The 21,929-nt window shown below is 45.8% G+C and overlaps 1 protein-coding gene across 10 annotated transcripts in view; it reads left to right on the forward strand.

Annotated features, from left to right (window-relative positions):
- The window catches only part of DOCK7 (dedicator of cytokinesis 7), a 102,263-nt gene that overhangs the window by 69,569 nt on the left and 10,765 nt on the right, over nucleotides 1–21,929 (forward strand). For 4 of the 10 annotated variants that reach the window (XM_063406925.1, XM_063406920.1, XM_063406917.1 and 1 more), the window contains 20 exons: nucleotides 2,018–2,107; nucleotides 3,137–3,232; nucleotides 3,328–3,468; nucleotides 3,586–3,699; nucleotides 4,788–4,958; nucleotides 5,664–5,803; nucleotides 9,229–9,398; nucleotides 10,201–10,355; nucleotides 10,986–11,168; nucleotides 11,582–11,717; nucleotides 12,729–12,825; nucleotides 15,057–15,153; nucleotides 15,905–16,039; nucleotides 16,631–16,783; nucleotides 17,241–17,399; nucleotides 17,673–17,773; nucleotides 18,539–18,731; nucleotides 19,203–19,346; nucleotides 20,087–20,218; nucleotides 20,745–20,759. In XM_063406925.1, coding sequence (XP_063262995.1) covers nucleotides 2,018–2,107; nucleotides 3,137–3,232; nucleotides 3,328–3,468; nucleotides 3,586–3,699; nucleotides 4,788–4,958; nucleotides 5,664–5,803; nucleotides 9,229–9,398; nucleotides 10,201–10,355; nucleotides 10,986–11,168; nucleotides 11,582–11,717; nucleotides 12,729–12,825; nucleotides 15,057–15,153; nucleotides 15,905–16,039; nucleotides 16,631–16,783; nucleotides 17,241–17,399; nucleotides 17,673–17,773; nucleotides 18,539–18,731; nucleotides 19,203–19,346; nucleotides 20,087–20,218; nucleotides 20,745–20,759 — 2,622 coding nt within the window. The remainder of the gene's footprint in view (nucleotides 1–2,017; nucleotides 2,108–3,136; nucleotides 3,233–3,327; nucleotides 3,469–3,585; nucleotides 3,700–4,787; nucleotides 4,959–5,663; nucleotides 5,804–9,228; nucleotides 9,399–10,200; nucleotides 10,356–10,985; nucleotides 11,169–11,581; nucleotides 11,718–12,728; nucleotides 12,826–15,056; nucleotides 15,154–15,904; nucleotides 16,040–16,630; nucleotides 16,784–17,240; nucleotides 17,400–17,672; nucleotides 17,774–18,538; nucleotides 18,732–19,202; nucleotides 19,347–20,086; nucleotides 20,219–20,744; nucleotides 20,760–21,929) is intronic. The other 6 variants (XM_063406926.1, XM_063406919.1, XM_063406918.1 and 3 more) reach the window with 3 other exon arrangements.

Genomic DNA, 21,929 nt, shown 5'->3' on the forward strand with positions numbered 1-21,929 from the left:
AAGAGAGCAGAGAGAGGATGGATCCCCAGTAATTTTGCCAGCATGACCCATTGCAGTAGAATTTGGAGTACAGGCTAGATTGAGCTTTTGAAAAGCAGGATGATTTTTCAAATGTTTTGCTTGGCAAAACAGGTTGGTTCCAGAAAAGGTACGTGCTCTTTCCTCCCTTTACCACAGTGCCCAGAGGAAATGCCCGAGTGTCCGTGTGCAATCCTGTCCACAGGGTTATTCTGCCAGCAGTGCTGGACTTTTTTATTCCATAGGCAGGGAACCCTGTGAGGGTTGGCAGTCAGCCTCTTCAGTTTCTCAGTATTTCTGCAAGAATTGTAGAGCTTATGAACTCTGGGCTGCCCTAAAGGTGCTGGAAACCTCAGAGAGCATCCTCACATCTCAGCACCAGTTTTCCTCTGTCACAGTGTAAATCTCACCCGGCTCTGTGGGAATGGGTTTAAACTGAGCAAAGGATAAGTGGGATTTTTCAGGAGGTGGAGAGTTTTGGAATGTCAAGCATTCCAGTCTGGACAGACCAGACCAGAGGTGTTGACAGGATTAATGTTCTGTATGTATGTGAGGTATAAAATAATCCTCTGGACTCAATGGCACCTGAGAACTCAGGCTGCCCCAACAGTTCTAAGTGCTGATGTGTTTGCAGTGTACCCACCTTGATTGCTTTAAGGACTGAACTTTGACTGCTCTATGGCATGCAACGTGTAATATTTCTTTCCTTTCCCAACTGCTTTCTGTTACGTGCCCAGGGCTTAGACCGCTCCAATTCCTGGGTAAACACTGGTGGTCCAAAAGCAGCCCCATGGGGATCCAACCCCAGCCCAAGTGCAGACTCAACACAGGTGGTGTCTTCGGTAGAGGTTTTTCTGCCTTTGTTTTCCCCGATGTTTCCCTGTAGAATATCTTCCTTTCAGTGCATATTCCAGTTTTGGTGGTTTTGTTGTTGTTTTTCTCATAATTGTTTGAAAACTTTTCAGTTTGATTTTTTAAATTCTCATCTCCCCCACTACCCCACCACACTGCATGAAAAACCTCGGATCGTGTGAACGTGTCCCCTCTTTTCATTTCAGTGGTTGCTGGTCTGTGAAATGTAAATGCTGTGACTGCTTTTGTTTTCTTTTTATCTCTTTCTCTCACACTAGTTTCAGCTTCAGGTGGAGCACTTTTCTAAGTGGGAACATTAATCACAGCTTCATAGTTTTGTCCATGTTTGCCATTCCTTTCGATGTCGTGAACCATTTTGCCATTCTCATCAAGCATTTAGTACTCATCGTCCAGTAATCCTTCATGACTTGTTTGAGTGGAATATTGTGAACCCAAATTGATTGCTACATATGAAATTCTCTCTTTAAACGTGTCGATTTGAGTGCTGGAGGCAGTGATTTGCCAGGGCCAATTGTATTGTTCTGTGTTGCAAAGTATGAAAACTTTACAGCAGCTCCGGTCAGGAAGAGTTTATTTAGCCCCTGTTGCCTGCTGCTCTCCACTGCATGGTTGCCTTGAACGTACCTCTCAACTGCTCCTCCTTCCCAGTTTATCAGCCTTCCCAAAATATTTAGTCCAAGTTCCCTTGCTCTCATGGCAAATGATTTCCATCAGAAGCAGAACTTGAGTGATTTTCTCCTTGCCCGTGGCAGCAGCGTGGCTGTGGGTACATCCCCCCGCGCTTGGCCTCTGGTAGATTGAGAGGTATGGGCTGAAATTCCAAGTGTTACCTGTGCATGTTGATAAAATGCAACAATGGAAAAGTTTCATGCTTTGCAGCATTGTCTTTGTGCATCAGAACATGCAGTTCTTTAAATAACCTGTATGGCTTAAAACCAATCAAAATTGCTGTCGTTTTGTTTAGACCCAATCTGTAAGCGCCTAAGAGTTTGGGAATGCTTAAAAAGCTGTAAAAACCCTCCAGTTGGAAGAGTATTTTTGTAAACGTTCGTTGTCCTTGAGCTGCAAAACCCATCCACGGCAAACTTTAATGTCCTGTCATCATTCATTCATCTCCACTCCGTAGGCTACGGATCGAAGTTGTAATCGTATGTCTTCGCACACTGAGACGTCAAGTTTCTTACAAACATTAACAGGACGATTACCAACCAAAAAGGTAGATCTCAGTGGAGACAATTGATATTGTGGGGCAGGGAGGTCAAGTCATTCTGAACACATGATGCAATTTATTCTTTTATTTATAGCCTGATTTTTTTTTTCCCCCTCCCGAGGTCATTAGGAACTGCTGGTGCTTAACACCTCTGAATATCCAGGCTGTAGGGAATGTGAAGTGTTTGGAGTTGAATTGGGAAGAATTAAATGATCAGGAGTTGCTTGTCTGATTTAATGGCCGTAGTGTTTTGGGCCAGTTTATTACTGGCTTTCAAAAAATATGAATAGCACTGTCTAGACATGTAAATGATACATTTTGTGTGCAAAATGAAAATGCGTTGGATGGCTCGGTGTGCTGAGCTCACTTATCCAGGTGTTAATCCAGAGAGACTTCAGAAAGGGAATGGGAATCACTTTGAAAGTGAACTCCCTTACGGGAAATGAGAACCTCATAAACAATGTCAGAAAGGCAAAGTGCCAGAACTTTTTAATGTGGAATGAAAACGTGGCCACTGCCACTGTCAGTCTGTAGGTTGGTTGTCCCAAGAAAAGAAATCCAAGAGCTGTTTGAGCCCCATGTTCCTTTCTTACTGTTTTAAGTCCTTTCTCACAGTAAATATACATCTTTATACAAATCACTTGATATGTCCACTTTTTACTCCTTTTTCCCTGCGAAAATCAGACCAGGCAGAAAGGTAGACTTTTTAAACTAAACTAATTTGAGCACCAACTTTTTTTTTAATTATTATTATTATTTCTTGGGGGTGGGCAGAAAATTCTTTTGACACTTGAGATTCAATCCTGGAGCGAGATGCTGTGAAACATTTCTCACATCACATGTCATAACCTCATCCCTCATTGTTAGCTGGGGATTTCTTTATGGGATGCCACCACTGCTGTCACGTCCTCAGTTATTTAGTTTGCTTAACTCATTGTTTGCCACACTTGCCATGGGCCGTGCTGACATTTCTCATGGGGGCTGTGTTGGGAGGTGCTCTGGGGGCTGTGGCTGACTCTGGGTTTGACTCTGTAGCTTTTCCACGAGGAGCTGGCCCTGCAGTGGGTTGTGTGCAGCGGGAGCGTGCGGGAGGCGGCCCTGCAGCAGGCCTGGTTCTTCTTCGAGCTGATGGTGAGCAAACACCTCCCTGATGCCTCCCAAGCCCTGCTGTCAGACAGAGCCAGCAACAGCTGCAAGTGGCTGTGCTGTAATTTATATCCCCATAGGTGAAGAGCATGGTGCATCATCTGTATTTTGCTGACAAACTGGATGCGCCGAGGAAGAATCGTTTCCCGGAGCGCTTCATGGATGACGTGACTGCACTGGTCAGCACAATCGCTGGTGATATAGTCTCCCGCTTCCAGAAGGTGATGGCAAACAATTACAGTGAGCCCAGCTCAGCCTCCAGCCCTCCTGCCTCTTGTTTGCTTGAAAACACACAGAGTTCTTCATCTGCTTTCTGGTTTTCTCTTCCTTCTCTCCAGGACACGGAAATGGTGGAGCGGCTCAACACCAGTCTGGCGTTTTTCCTCAATGATTTGTTGTCCATCATGGACAGAGGATTTGTTTTTGGTCTTATTAAGACCTACTACAAACAGGTGAATGCAGATAAACACTGTGGCTTAACTGCACCGTGGCAGAGGCTGTTACTGTTCAGTTTCTCTGGACAGACAGTAAAATATAGACACAGAATTCTGCTGTTCAGGTCTTCCTAGAGCAGGGCGTTCTCAGAGGTGATTTAGGGTTTACGCCTCTCTGATTACACTCTTAACTGATTTAGGAGTCACTCCCTGGAGTGACACGCAGCAGGAAGGGAGAATTATTCCCTCTGCTCATCGTGTTCAGAGTAAATGAATCAAAAATTAGTGGGAGGTTTTGTGAGGAGCTCAGACCGTCGTGGTCTCTTAAGGACACGGTGACCCCAGATGATCATACTGACCACTGAGCTCCTCTTCCATCCTTTGGGGATGTCCTTCCCCATAAGGAGGGCTCCTCATTTGCAGTGTGACAGGGAGATCACCCTGAAACACAAAGTTTTGTTTGACTACAAACATCCATTCTGTCACTGTGTACGGAGGAGATAACAAGGGATCGGTGAGAAGTGAGACTAAGCTTAGACTCATTTTCCCTGTAGAGTCTAAAACATTCTCTATGAAGGGCAAAAGAGCAGCAAGAGTATTTAAGATTTTAAATTGCCCGCTATATATTACATATATTATGTATCATTAATTATGTTTTTATATATAAAAGATGTATGTATAAAATACAGCCTGCATCTTAGAGCTGTTAGTGCATCACACTGTGGTCCTCCCAACTCTCTGCTGAAATCAATAGGAAGTGGGAATTATAGAATCAAAGAATGGTTTGGGTTGGATAGGACCTTAAAAATCATCGTGTTCCAACCCCTCAATAGGGGAAGTCCACAGTTCTTCATTTGGTTACTTAAATATGACTGGTGTATAGATCTTGTATTGAGAAATATGTCTGGGATATGTGTGGCTCCTGCACATCAGGCAATCTCTGGCAACAAAAAGTGCTGTGGACATGGGTGTGACCATTTAATGACACCAAGCCCTCCAGTTCTTGCTTTGGGAGTGATTTTTTGGGAGGGGCAGGCCAGAGGGGCTCACCCTGCAGTTACACTCTGTTCTGCTGCTGACTGCAATGCTGTGGCTGGATTTTCCAGGTGTCTGCAAAGCTGTATTCCTTAACAAACCCGAGCAACCTGGCGTCTCTGAAGCTGGACTTCCTGCGCATCATCTGCAGCCACGAGCACTACGTCACCCTGAATTTACCCTGCAGCTTGCTCACACCTCCTGCGTCTCCATCACCATCCGTGTCTTCAGCCACTTCCCAGGTATGAGAAATCTGGGAAATGCAGCTTGAGCTGAGAACTGAATCCTCTGAGGCAGTTGTATCACTGGACCTTCAGTCCCTCTTGCTAATATTTTTGGAAGTGTTTAGTTAGAAATCAGTTTTTCCTGCCACATAGGTTCTGGTTTCTTTTGATCTTTTATTCTTGAGGAAAGAGTGCCCATATCCCTCTCCTGGTAGTGACCACACACTGTCCTTAGGGACCTGGTCCCCTCTTGTATTGGACAAACACAAATAAACCATCAAAGAAAATACTTTGTCCAGTGTTACCCTTTTGTGGCAACAAAAGGGACTTCTGAGCTCCCTGCTCCTTAGTCCTGGCCTGCTCAGAAAAAGTAATTTCAATTAGTGTGTAATTCAAGTGGATTAATTAGTTGCAAAATCACATAAATGAAATCAAATTAAAGCCTTCTTCAGCCTGAATAAGAGCATTCTTGAGTTAAAAGTTTAACCAATCTACTTTTAAAGGTTATTTGGGTTAACTTTCCTAACGGGAAGACAATAACAACAAACAGAATTAATGGAAGGGTTATTGAGCTGGGATGGAATTTAGGTGTAGAAGTGCCTTGATCCAAACAAAAAAGGGAAAAGGCATGAGGTTGTCTTTAATTCTGAAAACTGCTTCTTATGTGTTTCCAAAGCTTTGACTCTGTGCATGATGCAGCTTCTGAAACTTGATTTTTTTCAGAGTTCTGGGTTCTCCACAAATGTCCAAGACCAGAAGATTGCAAATATGTTTGAGTTGTCTGTGCCTTTCCGCCAGCAGCATTACCTGGCCGGGCTGGTGCTCACAGAACTGGCTGTCATTCTAGATCCTGATGCAGAAGGGTAAATCTTTACAAAGTTTTGTTTTTCAAAGAGCTTTCTGTAATTCCAAGCCAATCATGGATGCAGAGAAAGTGCATGGCCAGAATTTATATCAATTTGTAAGCTATGACAGGAAAACAGCGATTTAAGAATCTTCTTTCTCCTTGGCCCTTGTGCTTATTCCTTATCCCAGACTCTGTAAACCTGATTTCAATCACATTTTTCCAGCTGAGAGGAAGGGAAAGAGGTTCCTGCTGGAGCCCCCAAATGCCACAGGGGCGCTGCTGGAGCTCTGAAAGGAAAATAGCTTTTCTCAAATGTAACAAGAAAATAATTTCCAACATTTAGGAAGCCTCTCTTGCTGGTGGTTTAAATGTTACAATATATTTTGCCTATGGTTCTCCCAGCTCTTTTTAACTGTAAATTATGCATTGATGAGGCCCCTGGGGGTTACACAAATAGACAAATAGAGTCAGGCATGCAGAGTTTGTCAGTGACTTGCCTGGTTTGTGCAGCAAATAATTTTCTGCTGTAGTCCTGACATCCAGTCTGTTCCTTGTGTTATTTAGGGCTGTTTTCTGCCTTGCCTCTTTGAAATGGGTTGCAATGGAAATTATTGATTGCTTCCACGGTCCTGAGTTCCCTCACAGACATTTTTCTCAAGGTGGACTCAGAAATATCAGCCGAGTCGACAAATGCTGATGATTCATGGTTAATTCTGCTCCTTTGCCAAGAGGTCTCTGGAGTTAAACATTCATTCTGTTTCCTCTTGGAGAAGAAAGTGATGCCATAAACTGGAATATTTTCCTGTATATATACATAACACACTGCAGTCCCATTTGTTTGACCTGAAATGGAAAAAGCAGCAAATCTTTACCCGTATGTGCTGTCTGTAGAAATCCTTTTTGTGCCAGAGGAGCATCTTGCTCACTGGTTAGAAATCAGGCCCTGTCTCTGAGTGTGTCTGCCCTTGTTCTTCACAAACCTCTTGTTCTCTACCTCCTACCAAGCCCTTGAGCCTGGCCCAGGATGGGAATCTCTGCACAGAGGAGCTTGCTGGTGTCTACTGGGGAGACAACTCCTCTCTCAAACCTTGTCTAGTCACAAAAAGCTCCTTGGGACCAGTTCAGCTCTGGAGATGCATTTTGATCAAAGCTCCTGAATTTGAGGGCAGATGTATACCTGTAAAATATTTATTTTTTTACTGTTTTCCAGAAAAACCTGGAGTTTCAGGTTTGTTGACTTCCCAAACCCTCCACATTTCTCCTGGTGGATCTATCAGATAAAATAAACCAAGTGTGTTCAGATCTGCTCTTCCCTTGCTGTGAAGACTTCTAACAGTCATAGAGTATCACCAGCAGGGAGTTCACACTTGCCTTCCATAAAATATTGTGGCCACCACTGGAGAAAGCTCAGAATTGTTCCCAGTTGATTATCCTGCAGCAGGAGTGGAAAGGGCTGTTCATCTAGTTGCTTATTGTGTTAGAGACCTGCTTTAGGCCTTGATAGGTGATCCAGAGCCTTAAATGTGTTCTGTCCTTGCCCTTTTTGCTCCATTAGCAAGATAGGTTTGGTTTTAGCTCATTTTTAAGAACTCTTTAGATTGAATTGGACAGAAAAGGAGGAGTGAGTTCCCTGGTGCCTGGAGGTGTGTGTTGGGTGCATCCCTCAGTGTGACAGGGTACAGAGCAGCCCTGCAGAGCACCTGCAGCCTGGAGAACAGCACAGAGTGTGCAGGGGAGGGGTCCAGGTGAACGTGACAGCCCCAGCAGCTGGACCTGCACAGTTGTCTCTGCAAACACTGCAGGGGAGCTGTGGCCATCACACACTGTGCCCACGCTGCCCATCTTGGCTGAGGGTGCAGGCCAGAAGTGAGAAAATCAGAATTCAGCCTCAGAGTTCAGTGCCAGAGTCGGTTTTGCAGAAGTGTGGGTGGGTGTTGACAGAAATCTGGGCCAGGGCTGAGATAAGGGAGGGGATGGAGGGAGGGGAGGGCGTGAGATCGATTTGCTGCCTTATCAGGCAGGAAGAGCAGGGGGCTGCATTTCCTCCTCTCCACCATGGATCAATCCACCACAGTGCCCACTCAGCTCTGGGAAAGCAACAAAGAAATCCAGGGATCCATAGGATGGAGTTACGCAGCATTGCTTGGATGTTTTCCCTGTCTGCAGTTTTATGACCTCTGGGATAGTTTCCCTTGAATTTTTAAAAATATGGTTTAGGTGCCACTCCTTCAAAGTAATACAAAGACTTTTCTTTATCGTTAATCTGAAGGAACCAGGCACTTAAATAAGCGTTTCCTTCCTAGTTGTTAAGGCTCTCACTAATTACACAAACAAGCAATTGTAGGATCTCATTATGGCTTGATTAAAAGCCACAAGGAGGACCTGCAGCTCCAATAGCTGATGTCCTCCCAAGCTGTACTGCTGCCTTACAGTCAACTTCAAACCCCCAAAAATCCAGTCAAAGCCTCCTTTTTAAACCAGAACTCACCTCTGCTTTCCAGGTAAAGTGGATACTGCCTGAAATTCAGCACTTGTTTTAATACCTCAGGTCTGAACATTGCAGCTTATGTTTTGCTACTGCCTAATGTCTGAGCTTCCTTGGCTGCTTCATGCATGGGGTAAAGTGTCTTCTTGGCTGGTTTGCCTACAGAAGCAAATAGCTGCAGAGAGAACCTGCTATTTGCTCTGGGAGAGTTTTGCCTCTGCGTGGTGGCTGAGGGGATTGAAAGGAGCAGAGTCCTTGAGAGATTCAGGGGAGTTTTTGTGTTTTCAAGGAGGGTCACACATGGTGCCCCATGGAAGGGCTCTGCCAGTGTTTGCATCTGAATAATGACAGAAGCCATTTTGGCTATTTTTCCTTCTATCCCTTCATGTCTTTGCCATGTTTTATTCAGAATTATGGATCTGTAGTCTCCTGTTCTGGTTCAGTAATTGCATGGGGTAGGGTGGGGACCTAAAGGAGAAACTTCCTGATCATTTGATTAAAGCAGTGTTCTGGCTTAGGAGGGTTTGTCTCTCTGGAAATGCTGCTAAATAGAAAAAAAAAATAAAAATACAACGAATAGTTTTACTAAACCCACTGCCCTCTCAAGTTTCTCTCCGTTTTCCATATTCCCTAAGTTTTTCTAATAATTTTTAGTAGATTCAATGCTTCAGCATAGCAGTAGCTGGGACTTTGGGGGTTTTTAATGGAAAATGTGAGCGTGTTCACATTATACTGGGTGTGCATTCCACAAGATATTTTTGCCCATTTTACAAGGCACAGTGAAAAACCAGCCATCTGTAAAATCCATGGGAGATCAAAAAACCACATGCAGCAGTGAAGTTAAAAATAAAAAACGGGACTTTTTTTTTTTTTCCTTTTTGAAGCCCCTTAGTTACAAAAGAGAGTTTGCTTTGAAGATATGAACTGATGTGCATGACCCAACTGTCTTTTAACAGTTTATTTGGATTGCATAAGAAGGTCATCAACATGGTACACAACCTGCTGTCCAGCCACGACTCGGACCCGCGGTACGCTGACCCCCAGGTAAAGGCCCGGGTGGCAATGCTGTATCTACCTCTGATCGGTGTGATCATGGAAACTGTGCCTCAGCTCTACGACTTCACAGGTATTTGAGATTCTCTGCCTTGCCTAGCTGCTCATCTGCTCACCAGACTTGGGTGTTTGGGTTCTAAAATTGAGTTATGAACACCTTTGCTGTTGTTTCTGAATGGCGATTTTGACATTTTTGCATTTTCTTTTCACTTGAAAAGTGTGCCTTTAATGCCTGTTAACACTCAAAAGTTGCATTTGCCCACTTGTTGGCATAGGAAATGAAAAAAAAAGCAGAGCATTTTGATTTACATCCCACTGGCTGATGTAAAAGTAGAGCCAGCTTCCATCCATGTCTGACTTGCTTAAAAAGTCACCCCTCACACTGTATGAGAATCCCTGAATCCAAAGGATAAGCAGAGTTTCTCATTCCACAGGATATACAGAATTCCTCTTCTTCCCCCTATCATGTGCTCCATCAGTTCATTTTCAGGGGTGCTTTGCAAAGTGTCCCAAAGAGCAGCAAGAGATTATTTCAAATCAGGGCAGGGAGTCCAATCGGGAATGGTTTGGAATTTAGGGTTCCCCTCTACATCCTTGGAGTTCAATGACACAATAAAGCTGCAAGAAAGGATTTGGAGTATTCAAAGGGACAAAAGGTCCATTATTAGAAGGGTTTTAGGTACTGAGATTGTGCAGGTTGCATTTGGGAATTGCTTTCCTTGCGTCCATCCCCTCCACTCATTGTCCTGTTCTTTGCAGAACCCCTCGAGTGGGATGATTTTGTTTGCATTCCCAGTTCAGTCAGACTGTGGGTGGGGTTTGAGGGGTGAAGCCTTGGGTTTGGGGCTTCACTAAAGTCCTGTATTTCTCTGCAGAGAGTCACAACCAGCGGGGGAGGCCGAGCTGTGTCGCTGTGGACGATTACGAGAGCGAGGGTGGCAGCATGATCAGCCAGACTGTGGCCATGGCCATTGCAGGCACTTCTGTCCCCCAGCTCAACAGACCCAGCAGTTTTCTACTCCCTTCTTCGGTACAAATCCATCTCACCCCATTTCCTGACCCTCAGTCTGTGTTAACCAGCAAATACTCAGCAGGTTCTGTGAGCACCCACGTCAATTTGTGTGGTTGGGTGTGCAGAGGAGCAACAGGGGGGCCAAAGCAAGTTTGCATGGTGCTGTGTCTGTATCAGAGGGGCATAAGAAAATGCCAAAGAGGGGTAGAAATCAACAAACCTCAGAAAGTGGGAGAATTCTCTTGCCTGATAAAGATTCTCTTGTTCTGAAACAATCTTGTAAGAGCTCTGTGAAGTGCAGTTGTCACTATGAGCTTTAAGCCCTAAGAACAAATTCTGCCCCAGGTTAATCCCACCTAGCTGAAGACAAGGAGAGCCATTTCCCCTGTTCTCTGCACAGAGAGGGAATCCTGACTGTGGTAGCAGGCAGAGCCTTCCATTTGTGCCTTCTCTTGCCTTTTCTCCAGCACCATGACCCTGTTTTGCTGGGATTTAGCTGCACTCTCAGTGAGACACTGATAGAGGCATGAGATAACACGGAGCCCCTCTGCTAATCTACTGAGGTTATTACAGTTGTCTGGAGGGAATAAACTCCCTCTGTGGTGACTGGAAGTGTGGGTGTGAAGTCCTGTGTGACCTGTGTTTCAGAGTGGCAGGCAGCACTCCACCTTCTCTACAGAGTCCAGCCGCAGCCTGCTCATCTGCCTGCTGTGGGTGCTGAAGAACGCGGACGAGAGCGTCCTGCAGAAGTGGTTCACGGACCTGTCTGTGCTGCAGCTCAACCGCCTGCTGGACCTGCTCTACCTCTGTGTGTCCTGCTTTGAGTACAAGGTACTGCCAAGCTGGGACCTCCTGGAGTCCCTGCTGGGCCCTGCCCACGGCCTTTACGCTCCCATCCTTTACACGACTGCAGAAAGGCATTTCCTGCTCTCTCCAAAGTATTTCCTGTATTCACAAGGCCAAGGCCATGCTTTTCCCGTGTTTACTTCCCAGCCGTGTGAGTGTCTGTGCCTTGTTCCACCTCTCAAGCAGTTTGTGCTGCTTGCCTCCCATCTGGGAACTGCTGCAGTGTCACTTTGAAAAGTTTTCTGTAGCAATGCTGAAGTCTGAGTGATTTATCTACCTACCAGCCTAATCTTTATTCCTTTCCTACTTCGTGTCCTTAGATATTTTGAGTTGTTAACTCCTAGCAAATATCCCAAATTAAAAGAGTCTCCCCTCATGTCTTTTTTTGGAACTTGCAGGGCAAGAAAGTGTTTGAAAGAATGAACAGTCTGACGTTTAAGAAGTCCAAAGACATGAGAGCCAAACTTGAAGAAGCAATTTTGGGCAGCATAGGGGCAAGGCAGGAAATGGTCCGAAGAAGTAGAGGACAGCTGGGTAAGTAAAGGAGTCCTCTGTGCCATCCCTTTTTTCCAAAGGCTGCTCCTCCCATCCCCAACAATTATTTGCACCCATCTGTGGTGTGGGATACAGAGAGGCCCCTAGGAAAGCTGTTTGCAGCATCCTTCCCTGGGTCTGCAGAATCTCTACACTTTTCCTGAATTGCAGACAATTATTTACTTTGTGGTTGCTGTTTTAAGTGAGGTCACATCTCATTTATGGGTTGTTCTTGCCTTAATTTTTTCAAGTGTAGAATCTTGTAGAGTGTCCTGTTCAAGGATCAGAGAGGAAAGCAAACTGCCTGATCTTGCTCTGACAGCTCTGAAAATGCCTGGACATTTCTACTGACTCAAGGAGACTTGAAGTAGCTGTAGTTAGGCTAACAGGCACCTTCTGATGATTTTTACTGTTTGTAAAACACATTTTTATGAACACCCAAAATTCAAAGCGTGGCCCAGGGGTTAGGACAAGGATGAGAGCTCTGGTTTTGTCTCCTGCTCTGCCACACGAGCCTGTTACTGTGGGCTAAGGTGGATAAATAGTTTAGAGCCATAATTAAGGAACCACTTCAGAGATGGGAATCTTTATTTTTTTCTTAATGTGGCCAGATTATTTTATTGCTTGAAATTCCCCTGCCCTCCCAGCAATGAGAATAAAAGATTGTGAGGTGGAAAGAGGGGCCTTGGCAGCACCCTGAGAACATTCCTGGGTGCCAGCTGAGGACAGCAGTGTTGGAATGCTGAGGGTTGGCACACTCAGGCTCCTTGTGCAGTCCAAGGAAGGGACTCCCCTCACCAGTGAATGTCTCAGCTGCCTCTCTGTGTCTCGTGCCACTCAGCAGTGACAGAAGCAGGGCCATGTAAACATCCTGGGTGGGTGCCACAGAGCCTCAGGCTCTGGAAAATCACCTTTGTTGCCACGTGCCACTGGTGAGCAGATCTGGAGGTGCTGCTGGTGCAGCAGAAGTGAGCATCAGCTGAGTGCTGCTGTTGTGCTGTTCCCCTGCAGAGAGGAGCCCTTCTGGGAGCGCCTTTGGAAGTCAAGAGAATCTGAGATGGAGAAAGGACATGACTCACTGGCGGCAGAACACAGAGAAGCTTGACAAGTAACTCTGCCTTATCCTTCTGCTCCACCCGTGTCCACAGGGCCTGTCCTCAGAGCAGGGTCCCCCTCCCCACAGAAGGTCACTGCCAGCAGGTTTGAGCCCTCAGATGCACAGGGCTGGCATTGCAAAATAAAAAAAGGCAAATAGCTTTTACTCAAGTGCTGCCCTCCCACCTCTTTGCCTTTCCACTGTCCCTTACTTCCTTAGACTTCCAAATCGGATTTAAAGAGATTTATACAATCCATTACTATCTTAAACCCCTGCCCTAAGCTGTAATTTAGAGGGAAGATCCATTAAGAGTTTCCACAGATAGCATTTATATCTCATGTCATATTTCCTTTATTCCATAAGAGCATTCTGGAGTTCTCAAAGCTCGCTTTCCTTTCCTGTCCTAATCCATCACTTTGATTGTTTTTCCACATGTGCTGTGCTTTTAGAAGCCACAAACCAGCCAGGTACTGTAGCATTGGTGTGCAGTTCTTATAAATTGCCATTTTGTACATCTGCAGACTCAATCATCACAGCGTTGTTTGTGATGCTTGGCAGAACTTCTCAGTGTGTGTGTGCAACTGACTGGAATGAGCTCTTTTGGCTTATTACACCCATTTCCTTGAAAATTCCCTCTCTTGGTGTGGTTTAATCCAGAGGGCTCAGGAGTTGTGTTTGAGCTTTGCTGTGCACGTTTTCTGTCTCCTCAAATTGCGACCTGCAGTCTCCATCCTCCCAGCAAAAGAATTGTTCCTTATCCTAGGGAAGCAACCTCAGCCCAAGGGAAGCTCTGGAGAAACTGAGGAATGGGATCCTCAGAGCCCAGATGGAGATCAGGCCAAATTTTATCCTTGCAGACATTGACTCTTTTTGGAGTAAGAAAGCAATTCTTCACAGCCTTTAGTTGTTTTGTCCACACAAAAATGTAATTTCTCCTTATGACAAGTAGTGGCTCTTTGTCCAAAGCTCCAGTCCTGTTGAGTCATTGGGAAAGCCAAATGATCAGGGTGTTTCAACCTGCTGATGAAGTGATGGAGATACAAATTCCAGAGTCACACCAGATTAAAATTTGGCCTGAAAGATTCATCAGTTCACTGCCAGCGCTGGGTCTGAGCCCTGTCCTTCCCAGGAGGACCTCAAGTACACATTGAACAGCTGTGGAATTCCTTGATGGTCAAAGGATGGTGTCTCACCTCACAAAATGAGCTGCTTAGATCAAACTCTAGAGCTGCTTTCTAACCCCTGCTTGCTGTGACTGGATCTGCTGTGTCGTGTGTGTGTGTAGGTAGAGCCTGGCCCTTTGAAAGCCCATAAACAGGATTTTCACCCCAAGAGCTGTGCACAGCGTGCAGGTGCTGTCATTTAATGCAGATGCTCCATTTTATGTGGAGTCAGGTCCCCAAACTTCTGTCCTGGAGATGTTGGGGGTGTGAGCCAGCTCTCAGAGGGTGTGGAGTGTGGCAGGGAAGGGCTGCTGCAGTACAGCTCCAAGAGCCAATTGGTTTCTCCCTCTTCCTGTGGATTTTTCTGGGATTTTGGCCTGGCACGAGTCTGTCAGAGGTGGCAGCTGTGGCAGGGCAGGCCAGGGTTGGGCTCTTTCAGTGCACCACTGGATCCCTGCCCAGTGCAGCTGGGGCTGGTTGTGCTGAATTCCTGGAGCCACAATGTGAGTGGGTGCAAGGCTTTCCAGGAAAACGAGTGCCTGGCATGGAGCAGCAAAACCTCATCCTCCTTCTCAGAGAGGAAGCTGTGCCTCCAGGTTTAAATGCAGTGTAGTTTGGAGAATAAAGATTGCAGCCTGGCAGGCTGCACTGTGCTGCTCCCAGTGCAGGTTCCCAGCTCCTGTAGCACCACCGTGTGTCCACAGCCTGCAGCATAAAGCCACATGTCCTGTTCCTGGTTGTGCTGTCGCATGCCTAACGATGCTGCTGAGCCAGTTTGGGGCTGGACTGGGCTTCTAAACTGTTGTTGTGTTCCTGGGGGAGTCCTGAAGTGTCAGAGAGCAGTGTGAGCTCTCCAAGCATGATGAACGTGAAGCCTCTGTAAGTCTGTACTTGTAAAAAACTGAGTTTTCCTTCTTGTCCTCTCAGGGGATTGAAATATCCTCGTAGTGTTGTCCAGTGATAAATATACAAACTGTAACTGGGAGTTTCCTGCCAGTGAGAGAACATTTTTGACTGGAAAATATGTAGGTCTGTTCCTTAATCAGGAAGTGATTTTACTGCTTTGTTTTCTCCCATCAGGTCAAGGGCAGAGATAGAACATGAGGCACTCATCGATGGGAATCTTGCAACAGAAGCCAACCTGATAATTTTGGATACTCTAGAGATAGTTGTACAGGTGAGGTTGATAAGAAAATAGAAATGTAATGGCATTACAGTCACCTGGCCAGGCAGCACTCTGTTAAACAAAACTGCCTCAGTGCTGAGCACTGTTCAGCTGCAGCAGGAAGGGGGTGATGCCTCTCCTAATCCCAGCCTGGAACAATCTGCTTTTACAATGCAATACCTTCCTTCAGTTCTGAAATTCAGGAGTTGAAGGTTCTCTCCTCCTTGTAGTATAAGAAGTAGTTACTCAGGAATGAACTGTAAAAGTCTCCAAATCTGGCCCTGTCCCAAACAGTTCCTCCAGTTCCTCCCAAACCTGCCTCAAATCAGTGTATTCCAGGTTAGCCTGCTGGGCCTGTACTCACTTTGTCCCCTGATTTCTGTACAAATGAACCTGGGCACGGGCTGGGAGCAGGCAGGACCCTGCTTCCCAAATCCCCCTCTGATCTGCAGACAGACCCAGGAATCCCAAGGATTGTACTTTGTGCCTGAATAACCCAGCTAGAGCCCAGCTGTGGGCTTTCCCTCTAGCAGAACAATGTCCCAAAAGTCAGAGCCTCACAAAGAACCCCCATTCCACCTGCTTTGTCCATGGATCAGGCGTTCCTCACCTGGGCTTGGCTCAGAGCGGGGCTGTTTGGCAGCCCCAGCTAAGTGGGTGATTTCCCCATCACTTTTGATCAGAGCTGTTTGCTCTCTCCCACACACACAGGCACACAGGAGGTTCATTTTTCTCCTCATGCAGTCTTGGTTTCCCTTTGCAGACCGTGTCCGTGACGGAGTCCAAGGAGAGCATCCTCGGCGGGGTGCTCAAAGTGCTGCTGCACAGCATGGCCTGCAACCAAAGTGCCCTTTACCTGCAGCACTGCTTTGCCACACAGAGAGCTCTGGTCTCAAAGGTGAGTCCCCTGTGGGGGCTGAAATCCACCCCGAGCAGCACTGCTTCTTCCTTTGTATGGCAAGAAATTACTGTTTTGGGCAGTATTAATTTTCAGGCAGCGTAGCCTGGCCTGGTTTTCATGGGCAGTGCCTGCATTTCTGCATTTTGGGGTTGCTTGCACCAAGAAGTGCAGCTGACACACCGTGGGTGGGATTTGGGTTCCTGCTGGCTGGTGCTGAGTGGGAAGAGGCACCTGCTCAGGGGGGAGCTCAAGGCACAGGTGGGGTTTAAGGTGGACAAATCTCACTTAATTGGATTTATTTCCCAGTTTCTGTAGGTGTGTGGGGAGAAGCTCAAAGTTTTAAGCCTGAGTTTTTGGGAGTGATGTAAATCAGGGTGAGGGTGTAGATAGGAGCAAGTTGGAGGGGAAGGTGAAATGAGTTCCATCCCAGTGCTGCCAGTTTTGCCTAACTATAAAGTGGTTCAAATGAGCATCCTTCCCCTCAGAACAGAGGGACTGGGCTCCCTCTCATCCCAGTGCATCCTCACTGCTGCCTGTTTGTCAATCCTGCCTCTCCAAGCACAGATTTCCTCCCCTGCTGTCTTCCAGTTCCCTGAGCTGCTGTTTGAGGAGGAGACAGAGCAGTGTGCAGACCTGTGCCTGAGGCTCCTGAGGCACTGCAGCAGCAGCATCAGCACCATCAGGTCCCACGCCAGTGCCTCCCTCTACCTCCTCATGAGGCAGAACTTCGAGATCGGCAACGTGAGTCCTGCTGCTCCTCACTGGGTTATTGCAGATAACGGGGCTGGGGCTGCTCCTGTGGGTACAGCCCCCCACAGAACTGGGGGGCACCTCTGAGGGGACTGACAGCAGCAAAGAGAGCAGGAGTCCAGGTTTGAGGCTTCACCAAACCAAAACCAGCTGGGATCAGGGATGTTTCATGAGAGCATCGTCCTGTTCAGGGTGTGTGAGAGGAGACTGTGGAAACAGACAACACCAATAGTTTTGCAGGAGAACCATTATCTGGAACGAAATAATCATCAGATTATGAAGTTTGGCAGCACCAGGTTTATTCTAATCACTGCTCTGAGACACCCTTTCTTGCAAAACTTGAGTTTCCTTTTCTCCCATCGGGTCAGGAGGAGGGTGCCATGACCCAAGCACTGGTGCTGCACTGTCTCTGCTGCTGAAATACAACATAACAACATCTGTGTTGCAGAACTTTGCCAGAGTGAAGATGCAGGTGACCATGTCCCTCTCATCCCTGGTGGGCACATCCCAGAACTTCAATGAGGAATTTCTGCGACGTTCCCTCAAGACTATTCTGACATATGCTGAAGAAGATCTGGAACTCAGGGAGACAACATTTCCTGACCAGGTAAAAGACACAAACCACAAGACAAGGAATATGTAATTCATTAACAGGCTGTGCCTAAACCTCCATCTAGAACTGGAATTTGTGTGCATTTCCTGAAAAGGGCTTGGGTTTTGTTTTTTTTTTTTTTAATCATCTAATCACATAAAATTCAGGTCTTTGATTAGTTCTGCCAAGATGCCAACACACAAACATTCACAGTGACCGTGTTTCTCACATAACAATGTGTAGCTCAATTCCCATTGCCAGTTCTTTACAACAGCTTATTTTTCACAGGTCCAAGATTTAGTGTTCAACCTCCATATGATCCTGTCGGACACAGTTAAAATGAAGGAGCACCAGGAAGATCCAGAAATGCTGATTGACCTGATGTACAGGTAGAGTTGGCACTGTAGGGACAGGAGATGTCAGTGCTCCACGTGGATTTGGGCTCAGATGCTGCACATTTGGGCACTTACAGGACCTGATTTTGGAGCAGTTTTGGGTCTCACTGCTCACAGAACAGCATGTGCCTGTCTGTTGTGTTTGAATGTGGTGCTGAGAGGTTTTGTTTGATGTTTATGCAGCTTATCTTGGATAAAAGTAGTTTTCATTCCCCAGCCATCCCTGGAAATCTCATCTCCACTTAAGTAGAGAACTCTCCCTGCTTGCTTCAGGGAAAACTGGGGGGTCTTCCAGCTCCACCTGCTTGCCTAAAAGGCTTTTTGGTGGTACATACCATGATGTCCATATGAAAAAGATATTCCAGAGCCAAATGAAGCTCCCAAGTGCCAAATTTCATGGTGCTGTCTGTTCAAATAGCCCTGAAGGCTTCTCAGTGGTCAGCAGAGATTTTGTTGGAGAGAGCCGGGCAGGCTCTGACTGTCCCACACCTTTGGGTTGCCACCAGTCTCAGGTGAAACATGGGCTTTGGTGAAGAGCTTCAGCATCACCCACTGCTCACCCACCACCTCCTGCCTCAAAAATCTCTAGTTCAGGGTGACTTCCCATTGTGACAGCTGCTTGTCTCAGGAATTTCCAGACAGCATAAAGGGTGGGTTGGTGTTTAAGCAGAAGTGACTAAACACAATGTGAAAAAACCCTGCTGAAGGCTGGGTCAGAAGGAAAGGACACAGAATCACAGAGGTTTTCTGTCCCTTTAGGATTGCCAAGGGCTACCAGAACTCCCCCGACCTGCGGCTGACGTGGCTGCAGAACATGGCAGGGAAACATTCCGAGAGGAGCAACCACGCCGAGTCTGCCCAGTGCCTGGTGCACTCTGCAGCCCTGGTGGCCGAGTACCTGAGCATGCTGGAGGACAGGAAATACCTCCCCGTGGGCTGTGTGACATTTCAGGTGGGCATTACCCTCTCTAAGGGCCTTTTGGGCTTTGCTGCTGAGCTACAAAAGCGTTTCCATGTGCTGGGAGCTCTGTGTCTACATCCTCAAACTGTGCTCACTGTTTGTTGCATGAATGAAATGCTGCTTTCTGAGAATAGAAATGTATATTTTATACATATGCTCCACAAAAATAGATGTATTCTATATATACACTACAAAAATGGAAATAATTTACATATATACCTTACAAAAATAGAAAGCTATATTTTATGTATATACTCTACAAAAATAGAAAGCTATATTTTATATATATACCCTACAAAAAATAGAAAGCTATATTTTACATATATACTCTACAAAAAATAGAAAGCCACTTCTATAGCAGTGCCAGGATTTGACTGCAAATCAGCTGCCTTTCAAAGTATTGAAAGTGTTGAGTGTTGTTTAAACTGGGTAAATGTATTTTTACCTCTTGTATCTCCCCAGAACATATCTTCCAATGTTTTGGAAGAGTCAGCAGTTTCTGATGATGTTGTGTCCCCAGATGAAGAAGGAATCTGCTCTGGGAAGTATTTTACAGAAGCTGGTCTGGTGGGATTGCTGGAACAGGCTGCAGCATCTTTCTCCATGGTAGAAGACTTTCATTTCTTTACCTCCCTTCTCCAGCAACTTCACACTGTGGGACAGTAGAAAGGAAAATGTTTTCTCTCTGAGTGTATAATTCTATTGTAAATGCCTAATTTTCATGGAGCAATTGGAGTTTTATTTGTTTAAGACAGCCTGGTTTGCCCTCTGGAGTAAACCAAGGAAAACAAGTGAATTAATTCCCATGTCATTCAGTGGGCTTAAGCACAAGCAGCAATAAATGCAGGGTGAAAGCCTGGAATTCCTGCTGAGCCACTCTGTGGGCTGGGCCCACTCCATGAGAGATCCTGAGGATCTTCCCAAGTCCTGGAATCTCTCTTGGAGTGCCAGCACTGGATGCAGAGGTCTCACTGGCTGAAGATGTGCTGAACAGAAAAGCTGCAATGTGCCCTTAAGCTTTTCCTTATTTAATTCCCATGGATTTGGTTAGGATCCTGTTTAGCTTATTTTGCTCTTGTGCCTGTATCCATCCAAAATATCCCAGGATTGGTTATGTTAATGATCCTAATTACTGACAGCAAGGTGTAATGCACCAGGCTCTTGATTTCTGGGGTAACTGAGGATTTTATTCCATTTATCTCTGGGTGCATTTTAGGAAAAGATGTGATAATCCCACAGTGGTGTCTCAGCCACTTTTTCATTTTGCAGTTTTGTCATTTAAATGCTGTGTGTGTAATTCTGGCTGTTGAATTGATGGAGCAATCTGATGGGCCTTTATTTCGTAGGCTGGCATGTATGAAGCAGTTAATGAGGTTTACAAAGTCCTTATTCCTATTCATGAAGCCAACAGAGATGCCAAGAAGTTGTCCACTATTCATGGTAAACTGCAGGAAGCATTCAGCAAGATTGTTCACCAGGTAATGGTTTGAATTTTCAGCTGCAGGGTGAATTGTGAAGAAACTTCAAATGCTCAGTGCAAGGAAAATGAAAAACCATTATTCTCAGATTCCAGGAGAATTGTCAAATGATGATCCTCAGTAAATACAAGGATCATTAACAGGTTTTTTTTCCTCTGGAATTTAACGTGAGAGAACATCACATACCAAGATTAGTTGTAACTTCAGAACTATCCAAGAGTTAAAAATTCCAGTTTATCCTTTCAGATGTTTTTTTAAACTGTGTTTTGCATGCTGGTAAAACCCACTGTACCTTGCCTTTAGCCTGGTAGGTAACATCCAGAAATGCTGGGGGGTTTATTTGTTCACGTGGTGGTTAAAGAATGGAAAGAACTTTCCAAACTTGGATGGTGCCAAAGCCACCAGCCTAAGGGCTTTGGATGCATGACTTAGAACCATTGCAGGGTTATTGCTGGTCATGTTTTGGCCTTTGAAACTCTTTTTTTTTGGTTTCTGTGACATGCCCTTTTTACTTTTTATCACACAGAGTACTGGCTGGGAGGTAGGTAACTCCATCTTAGTTAGCAAAGAACACTAATTGAGTTTCCAGATGACTCACGCCAACGCTTGCCCACATGTGCTAGCTGTGGGTGTTTCTGTTGCTGTCTGCTGTTTAAAACAATTCATTAACCAAAGAAATCCCAATAAACCGTGGTTGTAGTAGGAATTTCTTCATAAGCAGCTGTAGGTAGTGCATGGATGCTGACGTGTTCCACTAATGAGGTTCTTTGGTGAATGAGCCACTGTATCATCACTAGTTTGTTTTTATAATTTGTTTATATTTCTTTCCATCAGCATTGACACAGAAAATCATCCCTCCATACCATATTTCCACCCCACCCACAGGGGTCGATTTAAGCACCAGTGCTCAGAGGTACCAAACACAAACCTGGGTTGCTGCAGGTGCACCTTTGACCTCAGAGGAGGAACTGCTTCCTTCTGTGCTCAGTCAGTTTATGGGTTTATCTGGCAGTGAAAGGGCTCAGTTGTGTTAACTGGGGCCAGTTTTGCTGCCTGGGTTTTTGAGGAGGCTGTCTGCTCACAGTTCTGCAACACACACCACGAGAACCACACGTTTGGGTTAAAAATGGACAAAGCAGTTGATTAATCTGCAGGGCCACTTTGACTCCAGCCCTAGTCCAGTTGGCACAGTGGGTGCATGAACATGGAGAAGTCTCAGCAAGCACCAAAAAGCTCTGTGAATATGATGTTATGTGTTCAGGCTTCATCTTCCCAGTTTATTTTTGCTTTTCTATGGATCAGGCAGCTCATTTTGGGCCACCTCCCTACAGGTTTCCACCACACACTTCCTGAACTGAGGCTGAGACAAAAAACCTTTGGTGTTGTAATAATTTAGGCTGGTGATGTCTGAATGTTTCAATTCCAGCCTAGCAAAAAAAAAAATTAAATTGAGCAACTTAAAATAAACCCTGACACTTCAGGGCTGGCCCTGGAAGTCGTCCCCTTGTCCCCACGGAAGGTCCAGGCAGACACAGCCCAGCAGAGAACCTGTGCTAGGTGTGGAAATGATGCAAATGTGTTGAAGCCAGCAAGGCCTGTGAGCATCTCTTTTATTATTCTGCCCCTAAATCGACCCCTGGAGAGACTCCTGCCATTGGTTATGACTCTAACACCACTTGGTCATGTTTTACTGCATGGTAAAAGACACCGT

This window comes from Prinia subflava, chromosome 10, assembly GCF_021018805.1.
Source record: "Prinia subflava isolate CZ2003 ecotype Zambia chromosome 10, Cam_Psub_1.2, whole genome shotgun sequence".
Lineage (NCBI taxonomy): Eukaryota > Metazoa > Chordata > Aves > Passeriformes > Cisticolidae > Prinia > Prinia subflava.